This window comes from Martes martes (assembly GCF_963455335.1).
Source record: "Martes martes genome assembly, chromosome: 8".
Classification (NCBI taxonomy): domain Eukaryota; kingdom Metazoa; phylum Chordata; class Mammalia; order Carnivora; family Mustelidae; genus Martes; species Martes martes.
Window position 1 is genome coordinate 92564019 of NC_137895.1, and position 22889 is coordinate 92586907.

Consider the following 22889-nt stretch of genomic DNA (forward strand, 5'->3'; position numbering starts at 1 on the left):
AAATAGTGAAGGACCCGGAATCGGCTCCTCCCTCGTCCCCTTTCCCGGGCTGGGACCCAAGGGCCCAGCGCCCAACTGGTTACCCTCGCCGGCTTCACTCGCTACTCCGCCCTCTTTCCCGGGCCTGCGTCTCCCTCCGGACCCGGGGGCTCAGCACCGCCCCAAAGGGGCCCGGGTGGGAGGGAGGGGGGCGCCTGAAACAGAGGCTGCGTGGGCGGAGGATGTGCGTCACGGGGCGCGTGGGCAGGGGGAGGGAGGAGGCACGTGGAAACCCGGGGCCAGCGGCTGGCAGCCCAGGCTCCAAAATAACCAGAGAAGGGTGGGGGAGGGGGTGCCCACACACTTCAGAGAGGGTCGGGGAGAGTCCCGGGAGGGAGCCCGTCTAGCCGCGCCTTCCAGTTGCAGAACTGGGGATGGGGAGTTGGGGGGAGGAGGGATCTGCGCTTTCCTTTTATCTCCTCACTGCGTTTGGGGCTGAAGGAGAAGGAGAAGTGAATCTTAGGTACCGAAATCCCACCCAGGGATGCACTCCCCCTCTTCTCCCTCCACCGGAGACGGAAAGGTCCCCCTGCTGAGCCGGAATGTAGAACTAGTCCCGGCCCACGCCGCCCACGCCTTGCCAGGCCCCGAGCCACTCAGAAGTGCGGAATGGCGGGGCGGGGCTGAGGTTTCGGACCAGGGAGAACCTGACCCCCGGCGGGTCCGCTCGGTTCCCCATCCACCCTGACTTCATTTTGTCGGGGCCTCGAGCCAGGACCGGCCCTCAGAGCCCCAGCTGGCCACCCACCCCCACCCCCACCCCCACCCCGACCTCCCAGCCGTGGGCGGGAGTGTAATGGGAACCAGATGGGGCTAGGAGAAACAAACCGGGAGGGTGGGTTGCGGAGTGGGGCTAGGCTTCTTGAGAGAGCTCCTCCCTCCAACTCCTCCGCAAGGAGCCACGTCGGACTCTCCGGCCTCCCGCCCATCTTCCATTAGACTCTCTCGGCGCAGGCCCCTGAAAACATCCGCAGAATGGATGTTCTCCCTACCCCAGCTTTTTCACAGAATTCCCCAGGAGTAGGTCCCCATCCTTAGCAAACAGGGTGCGACGAGTAGAGGAAGGAGGGGTACCTCCTTCCATCCCCGACTGACCAATGCTCTAACAGCCCGACGCGACTGATCGACGCGTTAGCTTCTACCATAACCCTCCCATTCCTGTACCCCAAACTTCGACAGGGACTCGAGGCAGGGATGGAGGCCTGGGTTTCTGAGCAGGGCCCTTCAAATGACTCCTTTTGCAGCAGGGTAAGAGTGCTGGGATATCCGAGGAATTCCTGCAGAGCCCCGCGCTCGCAGACCTGCCCTGAGCGCACACTCAAGGGGAGTCGGATGCACGCCCGAGAGGAGCCGCGCACCCCAAGGCTCCGCCAACTTTTCCCGGCTCATTCCTAGCAATCCCACGTACAGCATCGCGAGGCCGGAGTGTGGGCAGCGGGCGTCCGCGTAGTTGTTGAGGCGCGTGTGCACGTTCGTGCGCTTCTCCGTGTTTTTGTGTACCCGCGCGTGGTTGTGAAACTCCGCTCTCCGCTCGGAGGGGTAGGAGCGGGCGGGGAGGGGGATGTAGGAATGTCGCCGGCTGGGCGCTCACGTGGGTACGTGGGCGCGAAGAAGGCCGGCTGTGCATCCGGCGTGGGCGGCGCGGAGCGACCTCGCCCCGCCCGCCGGGTCCCCAAGCCCGCCCTCCGGCAGCCCGGCCTCGGTCACCTCAGTCCCGAGCTCGGCGCCGCCGCTCCGAGTCCCCGCCCCCGCCTCCCGCTCCACGCCCCCTCCCCCTAGTCTCCGCCTCTCTCCGACGCTCTGCCGCGGCGCCTCCACCGCCGGCCCCGAGGCCCGGGCGCCCGCCCCCCGCCCCCAGCCCCCGCCCCCGGCGCTGCCCACGCCCTCCGCCCGCCCGGCAGCCAGCGCCGCGCCGGGCCTCGCTCCCCGTGCGTCCTGCGGGGGCGGCGGCGCGGAGAGGCGGCAAGCGCAGCCGGGGAGGGGGGGGCAGAGGCACAGACAGAGGCGCGGAGGCTCGGAGAGAGGAGACGTGGAGGGAGGGACGGAGCCCGGACAGCGGCGGACACGGCAGCGCGCGCCAGGCGCCGAGCGCTGGGCACCGAGAGGGGCAGCCCCTGTGGCCTCCGGCCGTCCATGCACAGAGCGCCCTCCCCCACAGCCGAGCAGCCGCCGGGCGGAGGGGACTGCGCCCGCCGGACCCCGCAGCCCAGACCCAAGTTAGTGGGCAGAGGGAAGCGGCGGGGAGTGGAATGGGTGGAGCTGGACTCAGTAAAGGGGTCCGGAGGGCGGAGGTCGAGGAGAGAACGAGGGGAAGCGGGACGGGGGTGGGGGGTGGAGACTGAAAAGGGGGTGCGTCTTTGAATTAGGGGGCCCTGGGAGCAGGTAGGGAGCGGATGAAGCTGGATATGAAAGAGTAGTACTTAATTTTCCATCCCCCGTTTACTCTGCCGATGTGATCTGGCATGTGAACCCCCTGCAAAGAATGTGGGGGCCCCCAAACGCCAAGGGAAGCCCTGGAGCTCTGGCTGGTAATAGGGCTGGGGGAGGGCTGCTGCGCTGTTTCAGTCTTCCGTTGATACGGAGTACGCGAGCCCCGGGGTCCGGGAGAAGCCGGCGCCTCGGGGCCAGGGGAGAGCATCAGCAGGGCTGTGGAGAAGCTTTAGGTTCCCTTCTCTTTTCTGTAGCTATATTTACGGCACGCGGAGGGGAGTTTCGGTGTGCAGCCCCTCCCTCAAGAGGCCTTGAGCCGCTCCTCCGCTCCACTTGGAGGTGTGGGTGGAAAATGAGGGAGAGGAGGTAGGTGGGAGCCCCCAGGCGGTTTTCGCCCACTGACGCTGCTGCTGTAGGAGTATGTGTGGGCGGAACAGGCCCCAGAGCAGAACAATTGAGGCACTCCTCCCTGCTGGCGCCTGAGCTGAAGGGATCGGCCTACCTACCCAGCAGGTGGGGAAGGTCACTGCTGGGAGAGGGGCCAACTGAAGCGGCACTGGGCAGTCGGGAGGAGAGGGGAGGTCCTGCGGAACAGCACAGGGGAGCTGAGCAGAGCAGGGGTCCGCCTGGCTTGCTGAGTGAGAAAGGGCCACACCCCTCCCTTGCATCTGCCTGGGTAGGACGCCGCCACCACGGAGTGAAACTGGCCAGCAGTAGGTCCCAGGCATCCACTGTGGGGAGGACAGGCGTCCTATATGCACCTCAGTGTAGAAAGTCACCTTGGGTAAAGCTGAGACTGCTGGGCATTTAGGGTGGAGGGTGAAGACTGTTCTGGGGGAAAAGGAGGCCCAGCCATCCCAGGGGTGTGCTGGCTGGCCTCAGTGCTCAAGGGCTCCTTGCCCCAGGCCAGAAAAGTAAAAGCTGAGAATGGGGTTGAAGAGCCTTTGATTTTGGCAGAGAGACTGGGCTGCCTTTTGGTACTTGTGGCCGGTCTGGGATGGCACTGCTGTGTTTATGCCTCCTGGTAATGCCTAGTTCTGAGTCTGTGCTTAGGCTTGGGTCTTGGGCAGAGAGCACATTAGAGGAGGGAAAGAGAAGCAAGCAGGAAAGAGAGGACAATTGCGAGCGAGTGTGGGTTGGTACTCAGCAGGGGGACCCATACTGACTGCCTGCCTTTCTCTCTACCCCACTCCCCTTCAGGCCCAGTGCCCGAGCCATGGCACTGCCTCGGACACTGGGGGAGCTGCAGCTTTACCGGGTCCTGCAGCGTGCCAATCTCCTTTCCTACTATGAGACCTTCATCCAGCAGGGAGGGGACGACGTGCAGCAACTGTGTGAGGCTGGTGAGGAAGAGTTCCTGGAGATCATGGCACTCGTGGGCATGGCCACCAAGCCCCTCCATGTCCGCCGCCTGCAGAAGGCACTGAGAGAATGGGCCACCAATCCAGGGCTCTTCAGTCAGCCAGTGCCTGCTGTGCCTGTCTCCAGTATCCCACTTTTCAAGATCTCCGAGACTGCAGGCACCCGGAAAGGAAGCATGAGCAATGGGCACAGCAGCCCAGGGGAAAAGGCAGGCAGTGCTCGCAGTTTTAGCCCCAAGAGCCCCCTTGAACTTGGAGAGAAGCTGTCACCACTGCCTGGGGGACCTGGGGCTGGAGACCCCCGGATCTGGCCAGGACGGAGCACTCCAGAGTCCGACGTTGGGGCGGGAGGAGAAGAGGAGGCAGGCTCACCCCCCTTCTCCCCACCTGCAGGGGGAGGAGTCCCGGAGGGGACCGGGGCTGGGGGGCTGGCAGCAGCTGGGGCTGGGGGTGGTCCGGATCGCCTGGAACCAGAGATGGTGCGCATGGTGGTGGAGAGTGTGGAGAGGATCTTCCGGAGCTTCCCAAGGGGGGATGCTGGGGAGGTGACATCCCTGCTAAAGCTGAACAAGAAGCTGGCACGGAGCGTGGGGCACATCTTTGAGATGGACGACAGCGACAGCCAGAAGGAGGAGGAGATCCGCAAATACAGCATCATTTACGGCCGTTTTGACTCCAAGCGGCGGGAGGGCAAGCAGCTCAGCCTGCATGAGGTGAGAACCCCATTCTCCTAGGATTGCACTTGGCTCCCAGGCCTCACCCTCCTCACTGTGGAGAACCTTCGCCCTCCCCAACCTGTTTCCTTGCCTCCTGACCCGGACCCCACACCCCAGTCACCCCCACACAGCCCGGTCCGGGCTGCTGCAGTGCTTCCCTCCTCAGCTGAGGGCGAAGCAGAGGTACAGGCTAGTGCTGGGCAGCCCCTCTCCATGCCGCTCGGGACTGCTCTGGCCGAGGGGACTCCAGGCTCCCTTGGTAACCAGGGATGTTGGCCTTTGTCTTCTACCTCCAAAAAACTACATAGCATCAGATCCTAAGCAGGCGTCTAATGCACGGGCTTTATCTGTCTGATGGCAAAGGGTGGGAGGAGGTCTGGGCAAGGCAACGGGGCCTGAGGACTGTGCCCGCTCGGGCGGCCCTCTCCACAGCTGACCATCAACGAAGCTGCTGCACAGTTCTGCATGAGGGACAACACGCTTTTACTGCGGAGGGTGGAGCTCTTCTCCCTGTCCCGCCAAGTGGCCCGAGAGAGCACCTACCTGTCCTCATTGAAGGGCTCCAGGTGAGACTCCCTTTTCCAGGTCCCTCTTAGATTAGAGAATCCTGCCAAAGAGCTGGGTCCTGGGCCTAACTTCCCGGGCAGGGGCCTCTAGGCCTGCTTCCTGCCCACATGCGTGTCCTGCTTTGCGCCAAGCCCACTTGTCTGGGCCTGGGCCCTCCTCCTGTCCATCTCGGGTTTGGTCTGCTCACCCACAACAGCAGTACCAGAGCTAGACACTCCTGCTTAGCCCGCTGCTTTCTGGTCTTGAAAGAGCACACGCTCCTCCCCAGATTCTATGTTCTGCCCGACGTGCTGCCCTCCCCAGCTTCACCTTCCTTACTGCTCTCATCTTCGCAGGCTTCACCCCGAAGAACTGGGAGGCCCTCCACTGAAGAAGTTAAAACAGGAGGTAGGTTCCTAGGGTGGACACAGGGGTTAGCGCCCCTCCCCAGCCCCTCCCTTGCTAGGTCCTCATCTTCCCCTTTGGGGCATCCACAGGTTGGAGAGCAAAGTCACTCTGAACTCCAGCAGCCTCCACCAGGCCCTGAGTCCTATGCACCCTCATACCGGCCCAGCCTGGAGGAGGACAGCGCCAGCCTGTCTGGGGAGAGTCTTGACGGACACTTGCAGGGTGAGTGTCCATCAGAATACTTTTCTTCGAGCTGTGGGGGTGGAGTAGGTGGGAGGAAGGAGCTAGGAGGCCACTGCCTGGAGCAGGGTTGGGAGGCCTGGCTGGATGGGGGCAAAGGGGCCTGGGCCTATGGGTCTGCTTTGTGCTTGAGGTTGGGGGTGGGGGGCTGGCGGGGTTCCGTTGACTGTAGTCCCTTACCTGATCCGTGCCCATGCCCACAGCTGTGGGGTCATGCCCAAGGCTGACGCCGCCCCCTGCTGACCTGCCGCTGGCATTGCCAGCCCATGGGCTGTGGAGCCGCCACATCCTGCAGCAGACACTGATGGATGAGGGGCTGCGGCTAGCCCGCCTCGTCTCCCACGACCGCGTGGGGCGCCTCAGCCCCTGTGTGCCTGCGAAGCCGCCTCTCGCAGGTGAGGCAGCAGCAGCGCTGTCCCCAAGCACCCCTGCCACCCAGGCCCCACCCAGCAGTCCTGGCGTCCTGGGGCCTGGTGGGAGGGAGAGGGATATAGTTACCAGAGAGGGCAGCTAATAGGGTGCTGGGGCTCCAGCCATCCAGGCCTTGGGCTGAGGAAAGGGGGATCCTACAGGGTTGTTTCCAGTAGGAGGATCTGATCCTAATGGAGATCTGTGAAAGGGGCGCTGGAGTGAGCAAGGGGACAGAGAATGGGGGGCTAGGGGAACAGGAAGGGAGGGTCACCAAGAAAGGAAGCAGAGACAGAGCTGCCACCAAGACAGAAGAGTAGGGTAGGCTAGGAGTTACAGTGGGGTTGCTTAGCTGGGAAGTAGAGGAGCCCAAAGGGGGATGCTTTGTGTGTGTATGGGGGAAGGGAGTAGTCCACCAGAGGGCCAGAGCGACTGGGCTGAGAGTGATGCAGCAGACAAAGCCACCAACCCTGGCTTGGTATTTTTAAACTGTGCGTGGGTGGGAAGTGGGGGTGGGGACTGGAAGGGGGGGCTCTTCTTGGGGGAGGAGTTGGGAGGCTGGCTTCCTGTGTTCCCCCTGATTTGGCTTCTAAGAAACTGGAGGGGCATGGTAGGGTAGGTGGGGCCTGGGAGGGGGCCAGGGATGAGTGGGGGCGGCAGAGCCTGGGAAGGGGGGGGAGGGGGAGAGGTCAGAGCCAAGCCACCCCCACAGCTCCTGACAGAACCAGAAATTCCAGCAGAACGGAGGCGGGAGAGACAGAGGAGAGAGACACATACAGAGAGAGCGCTACACACAGCCAGAAAGGGGAGGGGGACGCACACACATGGGTGTGGAACACCCCCCATACACACACCTATAAACGTGCAGTGGGCAGGAGGCAGCCCATCAAATCCAGCTCATCTTTGCAGTCTCCCAGCTCCTGCCTCCTGTCCAGCCACCTCCTTGCATCGTCCACCCCACGCCCTCCTAACTTACCCTTTTTCTCCCTACAGAGTTCGAGGAAGGGCTGCTGGACCGATGCCCCGCCCCGGGACCCCATCCTGCCCTGGTGGAGGGTCGCAGGAGCAGCGTCAAAGTGGAGGCGGAGGCCAGCAGGCAGTGAGGGGTGCGCTGGTGTCCTCAGACCCAGGACTCGGGCTTCTCGCTCACATGGACTCCGACATTCTCCATCCCTGGCATCTAGTCACAGCCCTGGATCCTTCAGCTGCCCTTCTCCTGCCTCCCCACCTGCTCCATGGGCATAGAACTATGGGGCTTCAAGCAATAACGAGCAGGGGCCTGGCAAGAGGACACAAGGAGGGTGCGTGGTGCCCCTTCACCCTTGCCTAGAGCAAGGGGGCAAGGACTCTGTCTCCAGGGTATCTGGGGTTCTCCCCTCCCTTACACAACACACTCCCGTTCTCTGTAGCTTGAACCAGTGGTATGAGCAGTTGGATTCAGTTTGGACATGGGGGAAAAGGGGACTTCCCTGGGAAGGTCCAACAGCTAAAAATGGCAATGTTTCCCCCCAGAATTGGGGGCCTGGGAACACTGGACCTCCTCCTCCCCTCTGCTCCCCCATTTTTGTGCTTCTAGTTTGTTTCTTTAATTTAACAAGTGCTGCAGTTTGCCCACCTATCCCCATCTATCCCCCAAGTCCTCAGCAACTATTTCCCTCCTGCCCTCTCGGGGGGTAGGGGGGACGGTGAATGTGGGGTCCCCTCGACCGGCCCCCTCAGGAGGCCTGGGTTGGACTCAGGGTCTCCCTCAGCTGGGGGCTGGACCGCAGCACCTGTCTGAGCAGTTAGAGCGTCTTTCTTTTCAGATCGTGTACAGTAGATTATTTATTTTGTTATTTTGGAATAAAATTTATTTTATGGCTTAGGATCGATGACCCCCCCCAAGAGGGAGAAAGGGTGGCATGGGAATGGGGCAGTGGAGGGAAGCTGGCAGTGAATGGGGAAAGAGAAAAGCAGCAGCAGGGAAGGCCCCCTAATTCACTCCGAGGACCTCACGCCCGGGCCTGGGTCCCAGACTCATCCCTGGCCTTTGGGCAGGATTGGCAGGGTTGAGCCACCAAAGCTAGAGCCATGTACAGATGTCACAGCCACACAGACCCACGGGGGGCCACGGTCCTACGAAAGCTGAGTACATCTGGGTTAGCATGCATCAGAGAAGCTAGCGCATTCGCTGGTGTCTTTTGTGCAGTGTTTCACACTTCCGAACTTGTCACACAGGCAAGATCAGAAAGATACATGTATTTTTGTGGCCATAACAGTGAATGTGTGTGACATCTGTATATTCACACGTCTCAGGGATGCACACTCTCACACGGCTTCCCGTATAACGCAGCCCTTGACCTGCACGGTCTCCTACACATAACCAAAAATCTCCATCCAACTGACAGGAATGTGGGGCTGTTGGAAAAAAATTTTTTTTTAATCTGGGCATAACCCACATCAGTAACCCAACTGTACAGATTCTCCCACCTCCTCCCACCCAGGGTCTCCTGAACTGCTTCTCCATCCACCCCAGGGCTGGGACCCAAGCCCATCCCTCAGTTCCCAGCCTCTCATACAAACGGGTGCACGTGTCTGCATGTTTCTACGTGTGTGTCCTGGGCTCTGGCTCAAGATAGGCGGAGAAGTCCTCTATGCCCTAACCTGTGCTGTCGCCCAGCCCCCTTCCTACTCAGCCCCATTTTCCAGGGAGAGGTGTGTGTGTGTGTGTGTTTTCTGTGTGTGCAGGCGTGTTGGGGCGTGTCTTACTTTGGAACCTGAATTTCCCTTCCAGTGTTGGAAGGGGGAGGACAGGGGTGTGTGGTAGGAGGAAGGAGTGGATAGGCTCCACCCACTGTGCATTTTCCTGGCAGTCTTTTCCTCCTGACCAGGGAGTAGATGGGGATAGGAGGACACTCTCCCCATCTGCCGCTTGGCAGGAGCGTGGGCAAGTGTCCAGAGCAGGTCCGGGGGGTAGAAGAGCGGTCTTTCTCGGGGCTCCCGTTCCAACTGGGATCACCAACTAGGGTTGGCTCTTAGGTCCAGGTGGGACATTGAGATCCCAGACTGCCCATAATGAGAGGGCTGCAAGAGGGGCTGGGTGCCCAAGGCTCCTCCCCCCGATTCCCCTTGCCCCTCCAGGAGAAGCTTGGTGAGGTCCTGTTCAGTAGGAGGCAGCAAGGGTGGGAACATGTCTTCACCAACCCTGTAAGGAGGAAGGGGAGAAACAGTAGGGTAGCTACGGCACCCACTCCTCCAACCCTCGCCCAACCATCACCCCCAGGCTGCTACTCACCAGGTTCCCTGAGGGAACCCTCCCACCGACTGGCTCATGCAGCTGTCTTCAGCCATGGTCACATCTGAGCAGAGCAGGGGCTCAGGAGTGGACACGGCATGCTCCTGAGATGGGCATGGGAGCAGGCCCCTGCCAAGACCAGAAAAGTCAGTAAGATGGGGGTGGGATAAGGATGGGAAGGAATGGGGAGCATGGGATCAGGAGGGGTGCTGTCACTCACTGAGGGTGAGTTTGGTCAAAGGACAGGTTCATCGGGTTCAGGTTGGGGGGCATCTGCAGGTGAGATCTGGAAACAGGAAGGAGGGCACAGTCAGAGAAAGGAAGGCTAGACAAGGGCACCATGTTCCAAAGTCAAGGTCATTGAATGAGGAAACAATTTCCAGCTCCTTTTCCCGACTGCATAGTCTTGGGTAAGCCATGGACTCAGCCTTCTCATCTGTAAAATGTGTATGTGTTGGGGATTGGGCTGGGGGAGGAGAGAAGGGCTGAGCTAGCTGATCTCTTTATTTATTTGGGAGGGGGAGGAGCAGAGAAACGGGGAGAGAAACAGACTCCCAACAACACAACTGCCAGGGGTTTGGAGGGAGGCTTTATCCCCGCACCCCTAAGATCATGACCCTATCATGACCTGAGCTGAAACCAAGTGTCAGATGCTTAACCGACTCAATCACCCAGGAACCCTTGAATTGGCTAATTTCTAATGTTTCTCTGGATTCTGGTGGTTCTAAGCCCCCCAGTCTCTACCCTACCTCAACTCCCAGGAGGGGAGATGTTGTGCTTTGTCTAAGAGTCAATAAGCACCTGCAGTTATTATAATAAGAGTGTTACTTAGGGAGGAAAAATGTCTGGGCCACTTCAAGGCCAAAACAGATGAATAAATAAAAATCCAGACAGCAGATAAATGAGGTAATCTTAGTTTTTAACATAGTTCCTGCTTTGAGCTTTACAGGTACTACTAATTCAATTAACCTTCACAATAATCCCCCGAGGAAGGTATTATTAGTATTATTATCAATATTCCCTATTCTCAGGCACCATTATGAAGCAACCTGCCCAAAGTCAGTGGGTAGCGGAGCTGGAATTTGAACCCGGCTAAGTCTGGATCTTAACCACTAACCTCTCAATGGAGTGGACAGAAGAGACAGAGTGTCAGCCTTTTGCTGCCCCTTTCTCACAGCGGAGCCTCTCCTAACAAATGGTAAATGCCCATCCCCCTTGCAGGTGGGTATCCGTGTCCCTTCCACTTACTCTGGGAAGGTTGTCAATGCGTCTTCCCGGGAGAGGGCTTGGTACGAGGGGATGGAGTGAGAGTGCGGTGGGTACACCTGGGACCTGGGGAAAGAACGCAGACCCCCCTGAGTCCAGCCCTTCTGCCGGACACCCCCACCTCCTGCCCCAAGATGGGAATCCCTCTCCTGGAAAGGGAAATCCCCTACTTCAGTCCCTAACGCCAGCTCTCCCAGCTGCCCAGGCTTAAACACCTGTCCCCACAGACCACTCCCATTCCTGCCTCTCAAGCTCCTTACACCATGTCTGGGCTGAGCTGCATATTCATGGGGGAATCAGCGGCCATTCCAAGATCGTAAGCTGGCACCATGGTAGGCATTTGGGGCTCCAAGGTAGGAAGTGGCTGGTCCCTGGAGGAGGGAAGGAGGTCCGTGTGACTGACCAAAGGCTGATGCCACCACTTCTTCCAGTGAGGAGTACCAGGCCCGCCCACCTGTTCACAATGCCACACTCACCTTTCCACAGTCATCTTGATGGTAGCTGGGACATAACCCCTGCCATCCTTACCCATCTGTTCAGCTGTTGTTGGGGGAGGAAAGGAGAGCCATGGAGTGCCCCAGGATTGGGGAGGAAGGGATGTGCAAAAGTGGGCATAGCTGATGGGCAAGTAGGAGAAATGGGGCTTTGAAAATGGAGAGAGAAGTCAGGGATGACATACACTGTATAGGAAGGGGGCAACTGGGATGATGGAAGAGATGGGCAAAAGAAGGGTTCAAACTGCGAGCTCCAGCTTACGCTTGTAGTGGCTCCGGAAAGCTTCATCCTTAGGTTTCTTGGGGTAGAGGTTTTTGAGCTGAGCAAGGTCCCGGATTCGATCTCCCAGTGAACGAATGGATAGGTCTTTGGCAGAGAATGGCTGGATGTTCTCTATCTGTGGGGAACCTACAATAGGAATGAGACCCTGAGTCCCCTCTGTCCAGACATTCTCCCCACCTCCACCCAGCCCCAACACAGGATCCACTCTCAGTCTACCAAGGTGAGGGGGAGAGGAGTGAGGGGGAGAGTCCTGGGGGAGGGAGACCAACCAGTCTGTTCCTACAGAGCTCACAATGAGAAGGTAGACTGCAGAAGGGTGGAGGGAAGTTGGACCTAAGGAAGGACTCCCTGAAGATCAGCCTTGGCATCAAGGAAGGCCAAGACATTTCCTTCCCAGAAGAAACCCCAGAGGGCACAGGCACAGAAACAGAGGACTGGCTGGGGTGATCTCACCATCCTGGCCCCGGATGACATGGGCAATGGTGATGCCCCCAATCTCTGAGTCGCTGAAGCGAAGGAGGAATGTTCCATCAGGCTCGTTGAGAAGAAGGCTAGTGACGTACTGTTTGCTGATGAAGCCAATGATCAGCCTGGCCAGGATGAAGGAGAGAATGGGGTTGGGGCACTGGCTGTGGAGAAGGAGCCAGGGGTACAAGTGCTCAGGCCACTGGGGCAGGGACTCACCGATCTGACCAGTAGCTCCGGAGACAGCGCTTGGTGAGGTCCAGGACACCATCAAACCACTGCCAAAAGGTAAAGCCACGACCCAGCAGGATCTCCTGGGGCATAAAGGGGAGCTAGTGTGAACACAGGAGGGCCAGAACTAGGGCCTTATTAGGACAGGCCCTGGGCTGTGAGTGCCCACACAACAGAGTCACGGGGCTGAAGGACAAAACAGAATCTGAGATCTCATCAAGGACAATGGCCAACCCTCACACTGACCAGGTGCCAGGCAGTATTGCACTTCCTTTCCATAAATTCACTTACCGGATCTTTACAAGCCTCTAAGTATCCCATCTTATAGATGAAGAAGTCAAAGCCCAGAAAGGTCAAGTAACTTGCCCAGGTCTACACAGCCAGTGAGAGGCAGAGCTGGGATGTAGCCCAGGAAGTCCAGACCAGAGTCCCTCCTAACAACTGCGCTCCACCAATCCTTGATTAAACTGAGGGCAGCGGAGTCCAGACAAGGCAGATTGCCAGGTGCGAGTGTCCTGTTCCCTCTGCTAACACATCCTTTCGTCATGTAGACCTCTCTTTCTTTTTTGCTAAGCGAACAGTACATGACTGCATTTACCCAGCTGGTCCTCAACCAAGACACCCAGACCTTTTCCCCCATTCTTGTAACAGGTCCAGTTCTGAGCCACCTCCGTTTGAGGGCAGTTAAAATACGGCGGCTAAGAGCAAGAAATAGGGGGTTATATCCCACCCTCCTCACCTGCTGGACAAACGACTTAACCCCTCTGAGCATCACGTTCCTCACCTGTAAAATTCGGATAATAGCAGCTACCTCAAAGGGATGTTGGGAGGGGTAAGTAGATAACATACCTAACACGCTAAACACAGTTTCTGGCACATAGTAAGGTGTCAGCGCACAGTTGCTAGTATCACTGTGTGTGTCCCTGGGGGATTTCATCCTGGTTTTTGAAATAAGAACTATTTTCCCAATGGGTCAAGATCATTTTGAATCAGAGCTGTGTTTACATACAATCTGGATGAGTCATGCGAGTCACTTGGTAGAGAGGGAGGACAGAGGGCCCCCAGTTCAAAACCTGAGGGATCCTGGGGAATGTTCCCTCTGGGCTTACCCGCCCGGCTGAAGGGTTTTCCTGCCTGGGCTGTGACGGAGGCTTCCCTGATCCCTATGATGGGGCACCATGAAGACCCCAGCAGTCAGTCTCTGGACAGAGGTTGGGAAGGTCCTGAGTGCCTCATGGATGAAGAGCTTAGGGGTGGGAGGTCCAAAAAGCAGGGGAATGACCTTGTTGAACTGTGACCAGGACACGGAACGGTGCTGGAAGGCCTCCATGCTGAGGCTGTTATCATTGAAGATCTTCTGTGCTAGGAAGAGGAAGTGCTCTGGGAGTAGCCCCCGATTGGTCCCCACTTCAGCCATGAACTTGAGGTTGAGAGTTTCACACATCTTCTCCCAGGGCACGCGCTCAGCTACCACAAAGGGGACACGGTCCTGGGGTGAAGTGGAAGGATAGGACACTTCAGACTATCGTCCTCCTTCTTCCTCAGGAGGGGCCTTCATCCCTCCCACCTCCCCAGTGCTGCCCTTCCCAGCCATTATCCCCCTGAGCTCGCTCACAAAGATGGTGCCTTTCTGAAAATAGTTTAGGGTGCTACAACATGGTAGCTGTTAAGACCAGCACGAAAAGAGGTCAGAAGTATAAAAGCGTGAAGTTAGAGAGTATGATGAAAGGAGTTATGGCCACTCCCACTTGAACATGTCTGCTCCCTGCCTCCCCCCACATGACAGCCCATGTTGCTTGCCCGTTCCTATCCTCCCTCCCTCCATGGCCACTCCAGGTCTTTCCTCACCATCTCAGAGAAGGCATTGTCCCACAAGATGGTGGCTTTGGCATTGTTGTCCTGGTTGCCATGGACAATGACCACTAGCGGCAGAGAGAGAGCCTGACAGGGGCGAGAAGAGGGGGATCTTCTTACTGGAGCAAGGGGCTTCCTCAGGGGGTTGGCTCTGAGAATGCAGGGACGCTCTGGGAGTCACACAACATAGTCAAATGTTCCTGGTGTGTTATCAAATGTTTTCTGAAGCTCCATTAAGGCCTAACTGTAGACAAGTGGTTATGAGTCAGTGGTTTAGAGCCAGACCTCTGGGTTTCCAATGCCAGCTCCAGCACTTCGTAGCTGTGTGACCTGGGCAAATTCCTCAGTCTCTCTGTGTCTTAATGGACTCATCTGTAAAATGGGGCTAATGATAGTACTTACCTCTGTGTGTGTGTATGTGTGACTTAAAACAGTGCCCTGGTCTACACGAAATGTATAATAAAAGCTAGTCGCCACCACACGATTCCCAGGCAGGCACACTCTTGTGCCTCCCACTGTTGCCCTGACCCCAGTGCAACGGATCCCAGAGGCACGGGCTATGGAGCCAACATGAGGAGCGAGGAGCCAGGGCCCCGGCATGTAGCATGGTGGGGAGCTGGTGCCCTAGACTGGGCAGCCTGAGGCTCAGTTCACCTGGAGCTGGATGGGGAGTTTGTTGGGGCCAAGCGTGAAGCTGGTGGAGAAAAGCACCGCACACTTCTCCTCGGTGACGGACTCAGTGCCCTTCCGCTCACAGCGCTTGATTTTCTTCAGAAGCTGCAGGAGTGGGAGGGAGAGCAGGGGTGAGGCTTCCCGACACCCTCTCCAAGGACAGTCCCTCAGTCTGAAGAACCCCCCCACCCCACTCTTCCCAATTGGCTCCCCAAAGCCCTCACCAGGTTCTTGAACAGGGCAGAACAGCAGTTGCCAGGAATGCTGTTCTCCAGGGCCACGGTGTTGTTGATGATTTCCCCAGTGCTTTCTCTGCCAGGGGAGGTCGGACACTGAGTGGGTGCACCCCATCAGGGCCAGGGGTGGGGAGAAGCTTGAGTCCATGGGTGGATGGCAAGAGCAACCGGCCCCAAATCTCCATCTCCCTGCTTGGATTCTCAAGGAGGTCCCTATCTTGGCCAAATCACAATTCCCCATCCCGTTCCAGCCCTGATGCGTTCCCTCCCTTCCTCTGCCGTGACCATTCAGGGTCCACACACCCCACAGCCCTCCCTCCTCACCACCCTGCTCTTTTGGGGTGCCAGTCGCCCAGGCTCCCCTGGTCTCCACCAGCCCAGCAGACCTTCACCAGCCCTGGCTTACGCTCCAGCCCCAGGCCCCTGGGGCATGCTCAGCTCCCTGGCTTGTTTCTCAGTCACCATGTCAGCCCTGACCAGCGGAGGCTTGGCTGGGGCCCCCAGGAACCGTAGGCCCAGTAAGAATCGAACCCCAGCCTGGAACTTGGTCTGAGTCTTCAGAACCTGGGGGGGCTGCTTCTCTACCAGGAAGGAGCTGGGAGGAGTGAAGACACAGGGCAGTTTAGTGGCTGGGTCCCTCCTGGCACCCTTCCCACTGCTCTAAGCCTCTTCCTTCCTCAGGGTCTGCTCTAGGCTGGGTTGAGGGCTCAGGGGGCATACCTGGTGACGAGGGTTCGCAGAACTTCATCCAGCCGGCTGATCAGCACTGCCCGGGCCTTGGGCTCCAGCTCCCCACCAGCTGCCCCCACTTCCTGCTGCAGCTGGGAATAAATGTCCACCAGGCTCTCACACCTGGGGCCAGGACAGTGGTCAGGGGACACAGAATTCGGGCCGCCCAAACTCCCTACCCCTAAACCCAGAACGAAAGCAGGAGAGTGTGTATGGCTGCGAGGCGCCTGGGCTGAAGGGGCTGTGGGACCTGCCTTGACTCTGGGTGTGAGGCTCCTTCTATGCGCCTGGACCCCTGTGGAAACCCGGCTGCCTCTTCCCCAGGACTCTGGTGCCCAGGTCAGCTGCCAACACGCATGGCACTTTGGCACAAATCGAAAGAAGCCTCCGCCCAACAGACCAAATAGGAAAAGGCTGCCCAATCCGCTGGGCAAGGGGCTTGAAGAGAAAAGCACGGGCCAAGGGAAGCCTGGGTGGCTCAGTTGGTTAAGCATCTGCCTTCGGCTCAGGTCATGATCCCAGGGTCCTGGGATCGAGTCCCACATGGGGCTCCTTGATCAGCATGGAGCCTGCTTCTCCCTCTGCCTGCTGCTCCCCCCTGCTTGTGTGCGCTCTCTCTTTCTGTCTTGACAAATAAATAAATAAAATCTTAAAAAGAAAGAAAGAAAAGCACGGGCCAGGTGAGCTCCTGCTCCCACCCTCCTTGGCCGGGCGTGCTCAGACAGGACAGGACGGGACCTGACAACAGCGCAAGCCCTGCTGGAATTGGCCTACTGGGTCTCTCTCTCACACCTGTGTCACAGAGAGACACCTCTGTCTCTCACCTGTCCTCCAGCCAGGACAGCAGACACCCATCCCTGGCCCTCCCTCAGTCCCATCCGTCTTGCCCCGACCTCTCCTGCAATGGTGCCAAGCTCTCTTCAAAGGGTGCGCCGTTCCCTGCTAGCTGCTGCTGCCGTTTCCAAATCTGGATCCTCTTCAGCACCAGGGCCTGGGCAGCTTCCAGCTCCCCAACAGTCTCCTGCAGCAACGTGGCCAGGGCCTGTGGGCAGGGGAGGCCTGAGCAGGGGCCAGTCTGGCTCCTCCTCCAGCCCCCGAGGGCAGGCCACTCTCTCTTTCCCGTCTCAGTCCTGCCCCTTCTCCGCCACAGTGTGTATCCCTCTGAGGCCTAATCTCCATCCCTCCACAGAGCTGAGATCCCTCCCTGACTGTACTTTTGAGTTCAAACTCCACCTCCCAATCCATCACTTACCTCACTTGGCCCCTTCCCGTTGGCAGGAGTATCTAACAAGTTGTGCAGAGACACTGAGGGTGAGGGCAGAAATAAGGGGTACACATAAATCTGAGGTTCGGTCAAGGGTGAGGTCCAAGAGGGTGTCACTCCCACCCACTCCCCAGAACCCTCTCGGAGTGCCGGACCCACGCTCCCACCTTGGCCAGCCTCAGCCCCCGGCTGCAGGGTCTCTCGGAGAAGGCGAGTTTCCCCCACCCGGTGCTGCAGCCTTTGCAGGGCTGTGGCAAACTTCAGTTCCTCCTGCTTCCAGTGGAAGGGCATTGGCAGGTGGCGAAACTGCATGGGAGGGACAGACACCAAGAGGTGAGATACTCCATTCATCCCTCTACACTAGGCCTCTGCTTCCTAAAGGGGTGCCTGCCGCCATGCTCTGCCAAAAGGAAACAAACCACTTCCCTTGTCTGGCTCCTTTTCCACTTTGAAGGTACTCCCTGACCTTTTGGAATCTCCCAGGGATAAAATCTCTCTCTTGAGAGAGACAGCTCCTTACTCCTTGCTTTCTCCTCCCCAGGCCTCACTACCCTCAGTCCCTCATTTTGAAGCTTCCCTGAGCTTGGCTTGGGGAGCACTCTGACCCCTGGAACCTCCTTTGGTTATCCTGGGCCTAAAACATTGAGCTTCTCCTGAAGTTCAAATTCCTTCTAGTTTCTCATGGCTCAAGCTAACATCCCAGGGAGTTGACGTGGGGTGGGAGGTAGGGTATTAACAATACCTGTTCCATAACAGCTTTTTTCTCCCCTTGAAGGATTTGTCTAAAAGTGGCCACCAGCTTCAGGGGGTCCCTTTGATATATGCTCTAGAGAAATGAAGAGTGGCGGACTGGGTTAGCCTGGCTCTCACCCATGTTATTCTCCCCCTCCAATCCACGCCACCCCCGCCCCATTCCTAAGCACACAGAAAGGCAGCGCAACTGTAGACTCCAGAAGTTTTCATGCATTTGCATGCTTTTAAAACCTCATTTGCATGCTAGCTAACAGCTAACTACAGGAACACCAATTTGCTCTCGCATCCAATTTCTTCAGGTGTTCCAAGTTTCATCCCGGCTCCACTCCAGCCCCACTCCAGCCTCGTCCCCTCCCCTCCTTGTCCCTACCTCCAGGGTGCTGATGTGTTGCAAGATGGTGCTCCCCTCCCCCTGCTTTCCAGCAGAAGTCTGAAGGCGCTGGACAGTGGCAGAAAGGAGGGCACTAGCCATGTTGCAGCAGAAGGTGTCTGAGCCGACCAGGAACTCCCTGTGGGAAGATCAAGATGAGGTGGCCTTGGGTCAGGGTTTCTTCAGCTCTACTGACCTTCCACCCTTCAACAAACAGCTCAGCAGCTCCTTCCCAGTCCTAGTCTCCATCCATGCCCTGTACAGCCTCATCCATGTGCCCTTTGTTCCCCAATTTTCCAGCTGCTATGGGATGTCCCCTTGCCCCAGTCCTGACCTTCTTCCTCTTTGACTGGGGCTCCTCAGGGGGTGGGGGACTCCATGTGTCAATGCGCATAATCTGGTCCCCACTAAATCTTGGCCACCACACAGGGAATAACGCATCCCGAGTCCCGACATGGGACAGAGCAATTTAATGAGAGGGAAGGTGGGAGAGGGAAGACCTAGAGGAGACCAGCACGGGGCAGCAAGGACTTACCAGGGCTGGTTCTCCAGCCAGTCACTCAGGAGATGCCGCAGGTGTTGGGGAAAGTCGACGTACAGCCGCTGCAGTTTTTCCGGAGGCATCTTGGAGACCAGACCCCACAGAGACATGATCTGGGGTTTGGAGGGTGCCTTCTGGAAAGGTACAAGGCCACTCTGAGAGGCACCCAAGAGAGTCTGCTTAAGTTCTGGGGGCAGCCAGCAACCTCCTACAGATCCCAGATCCCAGAGACCATCCCCATCACCACTCACAGCCTGACACCTCAAAGGGGGGACATCATTGGTCAATGCCCCAAACAAGGTAATCCTTCCAATTGTAAACAAAGGAGTGATGGGGTAGGAATTGCTGAGCGGCAGCCAGAGGGCTGGAAGGACAGGGCCGGTGGGCAGAGTACAGAAAGCTCTCTGAGAGAAGGCAGAGGACTTGTATTGCAGCTCTGAGCTGGCTCTGGTTCTATGGGCAAGGAACCTCCCCAGTGTGAGGCTTGATCTTCTCATCTCATAAAATATGAGGCTTGGATACATGCAGAACTTTTCCAAAAATTTCTAAAGTAGTAGACAATTTTAGTTTTTAATCTGTGGAATCCCAATTATATAAAAGGTATAACACTGGAGTTTCTCTGTTGAAATCAAGTGTGGTAGGCCCAAAATCCTACAGCTTCTACTTCCCTCTCCCTACCTCCTAACCCCAAAGATGTCACTAAGGACACCCCTCAAAATCCTGGGGCTCCATGAGATCATTTGAAAATGACCAGGCTGGACGATGACGAAGAGAACAGGAGAGCATTAAAGGCTACCATTTATTGAGAACTTACTATGTTTGAGGCATTACATGAAGCTCATTATCTCAGAGCTTTGCAGTGATTTTTAAAATATGGAACTATGCCTTTTCATAGATGAAGAAACTGAGTCTAAAGGAGGTCCTCTAACTTGCCAAGGTCATTGAGCCAGTGAGTTTAGAAATCAGGATTTGATTCCAAGAGGTAAGTGACGCCGTTCTGTGAGGGCCCCTTCCACATCCAGACCCCAACATCCTAAGAGGTGGGGCTGTGGGAGGAGAGCTGACGAAGGGAGGCAGAGATGGAGGAAAGGGTGAAGCAGAGAGAACTTGGAAAGAAGGTGGGAGAGACTGGAGAAAAAGTAGTGTTAGTAAGCCTGGAGTGAAGAGCCTAGAAGCTGGGAAGAGGAAGCTAGAGGCTGGGCCAGAGGCCAAGGGCAGAGGAGAAAAGAAGGAGAGAGGAAAGGAGGCGATGGAAGAAGTAGGGGAGAGGGTTGCATCCCCATTTCTGGGTGGGCTGCAGGGTGGGGAGGGTCAACCAGTGTTTTCCCAGGGGTCTCTCAGAGCCTGTGTCCCATAGTGCCCCTCTCCTAGAGACAAGAGGATGGAGAGGATGGCAATGGAAATTCCGAGTCTCCCCCAACCCAGTAACCTCAAGCCCTCTTGTTGGGCTTTTGGCTACTCCTCTCTCCCAAGACTTCCAAAGGGATAGAAAACAGAGGGGACCCCTTCTCTGGAGACTCTTGGTCCCAAGCCTTCTTGCTCCCCCCACCCACCAGCTTCTATACCCTCTAGCTCTTTTCTCTAAAGGCAGAATCCTCCCTCCCGCCTGCTCAGGATCTTCCAACAGGCCTTTCTCTACGACCTCCCACCCTGGAGTGGGGCACCTGTTGGTCTGTGTTTCAAATTCAAGAGAGGACTCCATTCCTCTCTTCTGTCTTCCTCTCCTGTTTCTCATGGTGCTCAGACCTTTGGCCCTCTATCCCTACCCAAGTGGAGACAGGTATCTTTAAGCAGAAGGCAGCCCCCTCACTCCCCACTTTCCTCTATAAACCCTTGTCGACTGACCAGCCTCCCGGCAAGGCCCAGGCTTCAAATCTCCCCTAATCCATCCCCAAACCTCAGAGGGCCACCCTATAACGAAGCTGAGCCCAGCGCCCTGCACAGCCTGCGGACTGCCCGCACCTTAAGCTTTAAGCCCCCCTGAAGACCGGCGGGAAGGAGGAGCCACGGCGCGGGGGGGCGGGGCCAGCGTTCCCCAGCACTTCCCAACCTGGAAGGCAAGCCCGGACGTCCACCGTCCTCCGCAGCCTGCTTCCTGGCCTAAATCCGATCACCTCTGTTCCTGCGTTCGCGAGCCCTCTGACCGCGGAACCACAGGATCAAAAGTCAAAAGAGCTTCTCTGAGTTGCCCAATATGTGTATGTGGCATTGGGAGCGGGAAGGTGGAGCCAGTTCAGCACGAGGAGGGTTAACCCTGCGCCGCCACCGGGAAATCTCGGCGTCTACAGCAGCCAAGCGTGGAGCACTTTTGAGGGGGAAATTCCCCCTTCTCCGGGGCACCATGAGGTCTACATCTGGGGCTCGCTCATCCCCCCAAGCCACACCCTTGAACGACAGCCTTTATGGGGGGACAGGATAGGGGCTTGTCAAGGACCCACCTCCCTCGGGCATCAACCTTCTAGGGAGGGGCAGCCACCTCCCCTCCCCCCACCCAGGGCAGAGGGGCACCTCCTTGCCCTCCTTTCCGTGCCTTTACTTGCCCCTGGAGGTGCGGGGGCGGGGGTGTGGAAAAAGTGACCCACGCGGGGAAGTGGGAGTGCCGGGCCTTGCCCAGACCAGATTCCTCTGAGAATTCAAAAGTGCCCAAACCCAGGACCACCAGCTCCCAACACCAACTGAAACAATTTCCCAGGGACCACACACCCCGCCCAGGGGAGGGTCCCGAGAGTACCCCCGCTAATCCACACCCCCCCACACACACTTAAAGTCAGCACTCCCCCCTCCCCCTCCTCGGAGGCATCCCCTCACCTTGGCAACCCCTCCGCTGTCTTCTCCCTCTCTCAGCGAGTACTGCCAGGCCCCATGAGTCCGTAGCTCTATCCAGCGAGTTCAGGCCTGGCCCTGCTGGCACCCCCCCTCCCTCCACCACCACCGCCACCAAAAACAACACACACACACACACACACACACACACACACACACACACACACACACACAACCTCTCCTGTCTTTCCTCCTCAGTGTAAGCACTGGCTGCCCCAGCCCGCTGTTTCCGGCTTCTCCGTCTAACCAGGTCCCTCCCTGGAGCTCTGACGACACAGAGAAGAGAAAGTGGGCTGGAGGAGGAAGAGGAAGAAAGTAGGGTGAGCCTGTGTGCCTCCTGTGCTGAGTGGGGGATCATGGGGTCCAGAGAGCCAGGACTGGGGATTCCGACCCTGGGGCCAGACTGAAGGGGAGCCTGACCCCCACTTACTGTGTCCCCTCAAAAGTGATCAACTTTTCTCCAGAAAGTCACCTAAAACCAAGCAGAGACCTGTGGCTCCAAACTGCCTCTCCCATACTCAGAATTTTGCTGGGGCCTGCGATTTGGGCAAAGGAAGAACTGGGCACCCCCACCCCCACCCCGACCTCTGGAAAAGCTAAATCCCTCTGGGCTCTGCGCTCCCTCCAGGGGAGGACCCTGAAAGCAGCCAGGGAGCTCCAGGCTGTCTGGAACTCCTAGGTCCTCCTCCCTTCTTGGCGGGCGAGCCTTAGAGGTCGCGTGACCACTGATGGGAGGGAGTGGGGGAGGGGATCCCAGAGCTCAGAATTCTGGAAGACTCCAGAATGACTCTCTTGTACTGAAAACCATCTCAGCCCCCTCCTTACAGAGCACTACTTTTCAGACACTTGTGGGAGCCAGCACAACCTGGAGTTGCTGCCTGCAGATTCCCAAGGGACAAGTTTGACTAGGAATCTGCTGTGCAGCCTTGGCCAAGTTCCTGTTTCTGTGGTAAACACAGAGACACACCCAGAAACAAACACATACATGTGCAACTTCCCTGGCCATCAGACCACACACACACACACACACACACACGCTTACACATGTGCGGGCAGGCTCACAGTCATGTCAGCCCTCAGAGCCACAAGCAGTCACAATGAGACACAAACTCACAAACACTAGGCTTGCTCAGCTTCTGAGTCATCATCATAGTTACTAGTGGATGGTTTTTGCAGCTTTTGCTGGCGGAGGAGCTGAAGGAGGCCAAGCGGCCTAGAGAGGCCTCTTCATTCCCAAACCTGGGAGACAAGGTGTATAGAAAGGGTGGTCTCCAGGGGGTGGTGGGAGGTGGGAGGATGTTTCTACTCCCCTCTTCTCTCTCCCGGCAGGGCGGGCTGAGGGGCCAAAGACAGGCCTATGCTGCCCCCTAGTGCTTGAACTGATTTCTAGAACCCAGCTCCTCCCCTGCCCTCCCCATGTGGCCGGGCATGTGTTTGCATGAGTGCATGTGTGCATGGGGTCCCCAGCTGGGCAGCAGAGGATAGC

General features: G+C 57.7%; 2 protein-coding genes across 6 annotated transcripts; one reads left to right on the top strand and one right to left on the bottom strand.

Moving 5' to 3' along the window:
• The first annotated feature begins 2039 nt into the window (after positions 1-2039).
• On the top strand, positions 2040-8015 carry NAB2 (NGFI-A binding protein 2). Of its 2 annotated transcripts, XM_080811503.1 has the most exons (7): positions 2040-2255; positions 3670-4543; positions 4979-5112; positions 5449-5500; positions 5590-5722; positions 5944-6135; positions 7142-8015. In XM_080811503.1, the coding sequence occupies exons 1-7, from the start codon at positions 2173-2175 to the stop codon at positions 7249-7251; spliced, it is 1578 nt and encodes a 525-aa protein (XP_080667629.1). In that variant the 5' UTR covers positions 2040-2172; the 3' UTR covers positions 7252-8015. The 2 variants fall into 2 exon arrangements, with proteins under 2 accessions (XP_080667629.1, XP_080667630.1); XM_080811504.1 differs by lacking the exon at positions 5944-6135.
• Positions 7294-21494, bottom strand: STAT6 (signal transducer and activator of transcription 6). Of its 4 annotated transcripts, none has more exons than XM_080811488.1 (22): positions 21389-21494; positions 18575-18714; positions 18040-18178; positions 17659-17742; positions 17084-17222; positions 16905-16957; positions 16546-16694; positions 15644-15775; positions 15330-15518; positions 14912-14999; positions 14670-14792; positions 14010-14102; positions 13444-13650; positions 12150-12244; positions 11919-12055; positions 11445-11591; positions 11165-11228; positions 10949-11059; positions 10671-10754; positions 9643-9708; positions 9423-9551; positions 7294-9332 (listed from the first exon to the last, which is right to left on the bottom strand). In XM_080811488.1, the coding sequence occupies exons 2-22, from the start codon at positions 18688-18690 to the stop codon at positions 9143-9145; spliced, it is 2535 nt and encodes an 844-aa protein (XP_080667614.1). In that variant the 5' UTR covers positions 18691-18714; positions 21389-21494; the 3' UTR covers positions 7294-9142. The 4 variants fall into 4 exon arrangements, with proteins under 4 accessions (XP_080667614.1, XP_080667613.1, XP_080667611.1 ...); XM_080811487.1 differs by having other exon boundaries at positions 18575-18711; positions 21389-21460; XM_080811485.1 differs by having other exon boundaries at positions 18575-18735; positions 21389-21449.
• Positions 21495-22889: the final 1395 nt, after the last annotated feature.

Excerpts from the sequence above, each read along its gene's own strand:
- NAB2 (XM_080811503.1), top strand. The coding sequence starts at position 2,173 with ATGCACAGAGCGCCCTCCCCCACAGCCGAGCAGCCGCCGGGCGGAGGG. Across the intron at positions 2,256-3,669 it reads ACCCCGCAGCCCAGACCCAA|GCCCAGTGCCCGAGCCATGG; the intron begins GTTAGTGGGCAG and ends ACTCCCCTTCAG. Across the intron at positions 5,113-5,448 it reads TCCTCATTGAAGGGCTCCAG|GCTTCACCCCGAAGAACTGG; the intron begins GTGAGACTCCCT and ends TCATCTTCGCAG.
- STAT6 (XM_080811488.1), bottom strand. The coding sequence starts at position 18,690 with ATGTCTCTGTGGGGTCTGGTCTCCAAGATGCCTCCGGAAAAACTGCAG. Across the intron at positions 17,223-17,658 it reads AAAAAGCTGTTATGGAACAG|TTTCGCCACCTGCCAATGCC; the intron begins GTATTGTTAATA and ends CCTCCCATGCAG. Across the intron at positions 15,000-15,329 it reads CAGGGGCCTGGGGCTGGAGC|AGAAAGCACTGGGGAAATCA; the intron begins GTAAGCCAGGGC and ends CTCCCCTGGCAG.